We start from the raw sequence: 7,885 nt of genomic DNA, 5'->3' as shown, positions 1-7,885 counted from the left end.
CTCTCTCTCTCTCTCTCTCTCTCTCTCTCAACTGGATTGATTTAGTTAAATGTTGAAATGGTGGTAACAAATTTCAATGAACAGTGATATCTGCTGATTGGGAATCATCAGTCTGCTCCTGTAATTTATAGAACTAATGTAATCATTCCTAAAAGTTTCTTGTTGCTTAAGAGAAAGATTTTTCTTCCAGAGCAGAGTGGCTCAGCAGTTAAGACTTCAGACTCTGGGTCCAGATTGCTTGGGTTTCATTTCAGCTCCATCTTTATACTTACTCTCGCCCTTTTAGGGACCCTCTTTTGTTTCTGTTCGCCTATGTAAAGCAAGGAAGCCACCGTGTCTATCGACATTACAGGCTGCTTTCCAGGTGGGTGGTTGACGTAGAGGCAGGTAGTGTTCCCGACGTGTGTCGGCCTCGTGTGTGAGTCCTCTCTCTCTCTCTCTCTCTCTCTCTCTCAGCTCACTGCCATGGACAGTGCTATCACCCTGTGGCAGTTCCTCCTGCAGCTCCTCCAGGAGCCTCAGAACAAGCACATGATCTGCTGGACCTCTAACAATGGGGAGTTCAAGCTTCTGCAGGCGGAAGAGGTGGCGCGGCTCTGGGGGATTCGCAAAAACAAGCCCAACATGAATTACGACAAACTGAGCCGAGCCCTCAGATACTACTATGTGAAGGTAATGCACATGCCAGTTCTGGGACAGTATAAAAGCCCCCAAACCAAACACAAACCACCGCCTACAAATACATTCCGAGTCATAACAACTCTATGCAGGGTTTATGGGAACCAGCAGCTTCATTTTTCTCCTACAGTTTGGTTGGTAGGTGTGAAGCAAGTAGCCAGCATTTACCCAACACCACCACCAGGGCTCCTTTGACTTCCAGCCCACTGCCATTGAGTTGACCGGCTCATAGTAGCCTTATCGGACAGGGTAGAACTGCCTCTGGCCTTCACAGGATCAGTCTCTCAGTGGGTCTCTTTCATCAGAGCAGCTGGTGGGTCTGAACTTCTGACCTTGTGGTTAGCAGCCCGACATGTAAGTCACGAGGCCACCACGCCGCCTCCAATGCTGCTTAGAGACTCGTAAATCAAGAATTGTTCCTTTTCTTTTGAGCTTATAGGAACGAACCCCTGGTTTATTTTAAGCCAGTTTATTGCTTTGAGAGTCTGGAATTAAGATGAAAGGACTTAATGTCCCAATTGGAATGCTACAAACTCCCACTAATGTGTTTTTACGTAAATAACGCAGATGCAGTTTGGTTTTTGCAAACCACACAGACTCCTGGCACATTCACTTTCCACGTTGCATGCTATTTACATTGGTGTGCTATAGTTGAAAAACCACAGTGCACATTTTTATTCTTCATTGCAGTTGTCTTTAAAAAACACACATTGCATCTACATTATTTATGTAAAAATACATTAGTGAGAGGCGGTTGAAACACTGGGGCCATTCAGTCCCTTCATCCTCGTTCTCAAGCGGGTACAGGATCGGAGTTAGATACAGACAACTAAAGGTTCTTGAGGATAAATAACTATCCGTGTGTGTATCTTGGAGCCCCGACAGTGCTGCTAATTGCAAGGTCGATGGTTCAAACTCACCAGCCAATTCATGTGAGAAAAATGAGGCTGGCTGATCCTGTAAAGATTTACAGTCTCAGGAACCCTGAAGAACAGTTCTACTCTGTCATAGAGGTTTGCTGTGAGGAGGGACTGACTGAGGGGAGGGGTTTTCTGTGTGTGTGTGTGTGTGTGATTTATAATTTACTTGTAGGAATTGCCATGTAAGTCTTAAAGGTTTATTTAATTTTTAGGTAACCTTGGAAACACTAATACCTTAAAGAATAGCTGCCAATCCACAAAGAGTTGATTTATTACATTTTTCTTAAAATTGCCCTTGTTCAAGCTTGTCATTATTTTTCATACTTTCTGGGCCCTGAGGTGAAAGTAAAAGAGAGAATAGAAGTAGGGTGAGAAGCCAAGGAGCTAGTTTCTGTAACCTGTGTGTGGCTGATCCTGTAAGCTCTCTGGAGCACCTGGCTCGGTGTCTGGAGGAGGTAGGGACCATAGCAGCAGTAAGTTCCTCCCTGCAGACTCAGGACACACAGGCCTGCCTGGTGTCTTTAGAACGATGTACAATTGCCGTTCAGTTTCTGACTGAGTCCCAATCGCGGTCGGAAGCGTTAGGCAGTCGAAAGCATACAGCTTGTTTGTAGTAAGACACGTATTTAAATGCTCTTGCCATAATGGTAGAGATTGCTTGGCATGGCGCGGGTGGCTAGGTGGGTTTAGATGATTTTGAAGCTTTGGCATGAGCCGTGCCTGGATACTGAAGAGGGAGCCTCCTTGGGTCGACGGGTTTGTATCTGCTGTGGGATATACAGCTGTGTGTCAGAAAGGATAAGCCTGCTTGTTTTATTTGCCTACAGAATATCATCAAAAAAGTGAACGGTCAGAAGTTTGTGTACAAGTTTGTCTCTTACCCAGAGATCTTACACATGGACCCCCTGACCGTGGGCAGGATCGAGGGAGATTGTGAAACGTCAAGCAGCAGTGAAGTCAGCAGCAGTTCCAAAGAGGTGGAGAGCGGAGGGAGGGAGAGACCCCCGCCGCCTGGGGCCAAGACCTCGAGCCGCAACGACTACATCCACTCCGGCCTATACTCTTCCTTCACGCTCAACTCCTTGAGCTCCTCCAGCACCAAGCTGTTCAGAGCCACCAAGAGTGAGACTCTTGCTGAGAAGTTGGCAGAGAAGAAATCTCCTCAGGAGCCAGCACCATCTGTCATCAAGTTCGTGACAACACCTTCCAAAAAGCCACCGCTGGAACCTGCTGCCAACACCATTGCAGTCGGCCCCAGTATCTCTCCTCCTTCAGAAGAAACTATCCCAGTGTTGGAGACTTTGGCTTCTCCCAAACTGGAAGCCCCAGTGTTTGCATCCCACACAGGCACCACTTTTAGCAGCAGCCCCCCTCCTGTTTCATCCCTGTCCCCCTCTTTGCAGGAGCCTCCAAGAACCCCCTCCCCACCGCTGAGCTCCAACCCAGACATCGACACTGACGTTGAGTCGGTGGCTTCTCAGTCGATGGAACTGCCTGAGAACTTGTCGCTGGAGCTTAAAGACCAGGATTCCACTTGGCCAGAAAAGGACAAAGCAAATAATTCATCACGATCCAAGAAACCCAAAGGGTTAGAACTGACACCCACCCTTGTGATCACGGGCAGCGATCCCAGCCCACTGGGGATATTAAGCCCATCTCTGCCGACAGCATCTCTTACGCCAGCGTTGTTCTCACAGGTAGCCTCTCTGTTCACTGCCACTACTGTCTGAGGGTCCTCACTGCCCTAACCTGGCTTGCGTTTATCCCCTCCAGTGCTTATCCAGCCACTTAGATTGGACATCGAAAGGCTACGTATGACCCTGGGAAAATTGTGCAGTTTCTCAGCGCAAGTAGCATTGCCCAGTAAAAGGTTTGGAGCACGCTGTTAAAAATTCTGTGCTGTATAAACAAACACATAGTGACTTTTCTACTTCCTTCTAAAGAACATTAAGTAGTGTCCCCCCCCCCCTTGTAGAGCCAGATATCTAAAAAGGCAAAACAAAACAAAAATGACACAAGCAAAGACGAGTGATAATCTCCAGTTAGGAAAACAAAGGCCCCGGAACCTGAAGAAAGCGTCCGGTGTGATGTTGAGTAACAGGTTTGTGCAGTTCCATTAGGCATTACCGTGCTCTCCTCGTACAGCATTTTATTAGCTAGATGACTCCCAGACCTTCTCGTTGTAAGGAAGGAAACCCATTTGTGACTCAGTTACCCATCGTTCCTCGACACTTGACTTCAGGTGGGCTCTCCGCTTAGGGAGGCACCTTAGAACAGCCGGACTGAGCAATACGTGAATTTTGACCCCTCCCTCTTTGGGTGAGTTTTTGTGATGTTGACTTTTCAGGTGTGGAGGCTTTAGAGTGAAGAGTGGGGTAGTGTTTGGGCTCAGGACCGACTGCAGGTGCACTCTCTGAGGGTGAAGGCATCATCCGGACAATTCACTTGCTGGCTCGTTTCCTCTGTGTGTTGCAGACTCCCATCATCCTGACTCCGAGCCCCCTGCTCTCCAGCATCCACTTCTGGAGCACGCTCAGCCCTGTCGCTCCCTTAAGTCCAGCCAGACTGCAAGGTGCTAACACACTTTTCCAGGTAAGCGGCCTAAACGCCTGTCTCAGGTGGTGGGGGCATGTTGAATGAAGAAACAGGCAAAAAAACGGCGCTGTCCCCATTCAAGTCTGTCACGCAGAAGCCTAAATCTGCTAAGCACCCTGTGGGTATAGCGTGGCATTTCTAAGGACCGGGTGCAGAAACGCCCAGCGGCTTCCTTCCCTCATTCGCTGTGATGCTCCTTCCAGGGAGACCTAGGGTTGGTCAGTGTGCAGCAGCAGATTCTCTTCTGTTCTTGTCAGCCCTAGCAACCCTCCTTTCTGGAAAGTGTGGTTCAGCCCATGTATGCATTGGGCACGGGGATCGCTCTGCACCCGGGTTTCTCCTTTTCAACCTCGGCATTGTCACCTGTCGACTATTTGTACTCACACGTATGTATGTATATGTGTATGATGTGTATACACACACACAAATATCTTTAAAATTTTATTAGGGGCTCTTACAACTCATATGTATATATTTATACATATATACGTGTAAAACATTTCATACATCAATTGTATCAAGCATATTTGTACATATGTCACCATCGTCATTTTCTAAACATTTACTTTCTGTTTGAGCCCTTGGAATCAGTTCCTCTGTTTTCTCCCCCTCCCCTCCTTCCCACCCTCGTGAACCCTTGATAAATTATAAATTATTATTTCCATATCTTACACCAATTGCTGTCTCTCTTCACCCACATTTCTGTTGTTCATCCCCGTGTGTGTGTGTGTGTGTGTGTGTGTGTGTGTGTGTTGCGATCGCGTGCATATTTTTAATACATACTGTATTTTCTTTCCCCCAAGATGTTAGGAAAGGTCTTGCTTTTTTCTTCTTCTTGGGTTTGTTTTAACTTTGTCGTTGTTCCCAACGATGTCCCCTTTATAACTTGTGGTGGATTCCTGTAGTTCTTAGGGCAGACTGCCCTCCTTAGGCTTTGTCTTTCATTTTCCACTTCTTTGGGGATGCTAAGGGAAACGAAGAAAATAAGGATCTTTCTGCTTCTGCATTTGTTTGCAAAAAGCCCTAAATTGCGGGCAAATAAGTGTGTGTTGAGAATTTTCCATCCTTTAGTTTTAAGTGTTTCTTGGCCCCTCACCAGCAGATAATGGAATTGTGGAGTGATCTTCTGACTTAGTGTGGTTACGCAGCTTCGTCCTCAGACACACGTTGGTGACTTTTGCTAGGACAAGCATCCTGTAACTGTTTGGGCCACTGGCGATAGCTGGGCAGGGCTCTCTGGGTCCATGAGTTGCACTCTGTAGTGCACATTATTATGGACTGAATTTTCCTAAGTCTTCATCTGGGAAAGAGCTGTGAGGCAAACTGGGAACTGAAGACTATAAAGGAAGGACTAGGGTGGTCCTTTGTCCCCGTTCCGCCTAGGTGTTGGAGGAGGGTGTTCATATTATAGGTGTAGGGCCCATAGCCTGTTTTCCTGCACAGTTTGCATTAGGATTCCATCTTCTTGCATGATGGTTATCACTGTGCTGGCTGGCGGTTGCGCAGGGAGCAGCCTGTGAGCCACTGCCAGCCTGTCCTGTCCCCTCCGGACTCAGGGGCACAGAGTGCTAAGCGTTGGAACATGTAAGGGGATTGTGATGTGTTTTGTTTTCCTTCGCAGTTTCCTTCTGTCCTGAACAGTCATGGCCCGTTCACTCTGTCTAGCCTGGATGGACCGTCTACCCCTGGCCCGTTCTCTCCAGACCTGCAGAAAACCTAACATGTCTCTGAGACATGAGAGGCCGGGGAACCGAGAGATGTTCAACTCGATTGCATTTGAAGTGAGCAAATGATCCTTCCACAAAACAGATACCGGGCTCTGCAGCATTCGCTGTTCCCACGGAAGAGCAGCCTTTTCAGGACCCCTTTGATTCGACTCAAGCTGAACTATGCACAAAATGCCTTAATTGGAGTTGAAGCTCCCCCTCCCCCCCTCGTTCTTTTCATATTTTGAGCTTTTGGTGGGCTCTGCCTCCCAAGAGCAGTTATAAGGACAAAGTTACTTATTCTGGCTGCCAAGACCCTTTGGCCGGGGGCGGGGGAACAAAAACAAAACCCCCGTATACTTAGAGTGTATTATTTCAAGAAATACAAGTTAAGTGAAATTGGTCTTATCTTCGGGATTCAGTGTGCTGCTGGGAACCCCTAGAGAACATCCCAGAGTAAACTGGGGGAGAAGGGGTCCCTGCTGTTGACACAGTCCTGTCCTATTGGGAGAGTTTGGAGTTTGCTGTGAACTGCGACGTATGTAACAACTTCGCGGGAGGGCTCTTGTTTACATCTGCTGGGCTGGCTCTCCTGGCCATCTGCGTGCACTTGTTTGGGCCTGTCAGCCGCACAGAGCTGGTTTGCTGCCGCAGGGGGGACTTGGATGTGGGGCTGAAGGCAGTGTCGGGGGCAATCCGAGAGGGTGGGGCCCCAATGTCTGCCCTCTGGGTGGGGTGATTGCATGCCATGGTGAGGTGAGTGCTGCAGTGAGTATGAAGTGACAGGAGAGACTTTGTCCCAGGTAGGAGACACTCTAAGTAAAGGAACCCCCCCCTCGCACGCGCACACACGCGCCCCTTCATTTTACCTCATTTCCTATTGTGTCTATCTTCTCTCCTTGACCTGGGAAGGTCACACAGGGTGGACATGTTCGTTTTCCTGGCAAACAATTTAGGTCTTAGGCTGACCCCTTTTCTAGACTATTCCATGTGGCACCAGAACCAGGTGCAGACAGTGTTGACCCCCCAGATGGCATTGAAACCCTCCCCACAGGGAGACCTTCTGTTGGTGTGTTTGGCTTTAAAAGCCCAGAATGAAATGAGACGTCCCCACCTCCCTCCTGCCGATCAAAGGATTTTTTAATCCTAGAACTGGACCCTGGAATTGAGTCCCAGGAACCAGCTGGAACGAGGGGTCAAGACCTGAGGGCACAGAACGACCCGGAGGCAAACCAGCATCTCCAAGATGCCTGGCGCTTCCTGTCAGCGTGGTGGGCAGTGTGGACATGCGCTCCTGTGGAGGCGTGGAGGGAGCAGGTGGAGGGGTGGCCTTCCTGCTGGTGGGCAGGGGTGTGTGCAGCTGGCTCTGCCTGGCAGGGCCGATGTCCTGCTCCTGAGAAGTGCAATAGTAGCTCGGACAGCCGGGCTCAGCAGTGAGGGGGTCAGGCACAGGGGTGCTCTCGGTCCATTGAGTTTGCGTGCCTGCTGGAAATGACAGGGAGACCCCGAGCAGCACTTTGGCATAGCTACTAGGATAATGAACACTGTACCTTCAGTGATCAAGGAAATACTATTAACCTGAGTTAACTAGAAGTTTTAGATTTCAAAGCACAAAAGTATTTTACCTTTTTGAATCAAAAGGAGAAAAGCCATTTGTTTCAGAGACAATTTCTTTGCTAGTGAGTCACTGTCTCAGCACAGGGCTGCCTGGGAAGCCGGGGCGCATGCAGAGGCAGTCGCAGGGACTTCCTAGAAACCCATTCTGTGAGGCCTCTCTGTTCACCCATCCAGGAAGCCACTGAGAGGCTTGGGCCTTAGGGTTTAATTACGATCTGCCTTCCCTTCAGATCAGTTGACTTTAGTGGATGCTTCTCTCCGTGTGCATGCGAGCGTGTGTGTGTGTGTGTGTGTGTGTGTGTGTGTGTGTGTGTGTGTGCCCTATTAATGAACGTTTACCACCTTAGCTCAAGGTCTGAGCTAGAAGTC

The 7,885-nt window shown here is 48.8% G+C and overlaps 1 protein-coding gene across 1 annotated transcript in view; it reads left to right on the top strand.

Annotated features, from left to right (window-relative positions):
- Nucleotides 1–295: 295 nt before the first annotated feature.
- The window catches only part of ELK4 (ETS transcription factor ELK4), a 10,238-nt gene continuing 2,648 nt past the window's right edge, over nt 296–7,885 (top strand). Inside the window, exons 1-5 of the mRNA XM_004699833.2 lie at nt 296–364; nt 457–672; nt 2,426–3,295; nt 4,074–4,190; nt 5,815–7,869. Coding sequence (XP_004699890.1) covers nt 466–672; nt 2,426–3,295; nt 4,074–4,190; nt 5,815–5,913 — 1,293 coding nt within the window. The 5' untranslated portion in view covers nt 296–364; nt 457–465 and the 3' untranslated portion in view covers nt 5,914–7,869. The remainder of the gene's footprint in view (nt 365–456; nt 673–2,425; nt 3,296–4,073; nt 4,191–5,814; nt 7,870–7,885) is intronic.

The sequence above is a fragment of the Echinops telfairi genome, unplaced genomic scaffold (assembly GCF_000313985.2).
Source record: "Echinops telfairi isolate 266 unplaced genomic scaffold, ASM31398v2 ScPeMD7_7424;HRSCAF=8462, whole genome shotgun sequence".
In the NCBI taxonomy this organism is placed as follows: domain Eukaryota; kingdom Metazoa; phylum Chordata; class Mammalia; order Afrosoricida; family Tenrecidae; genus Echinops; species Echinops telfairi.
The sequence above is the reverse complement of the archived record's forward strand: the minus strand, read 5'-3'. Positions and strand labels throughout refer to the sequence as shown.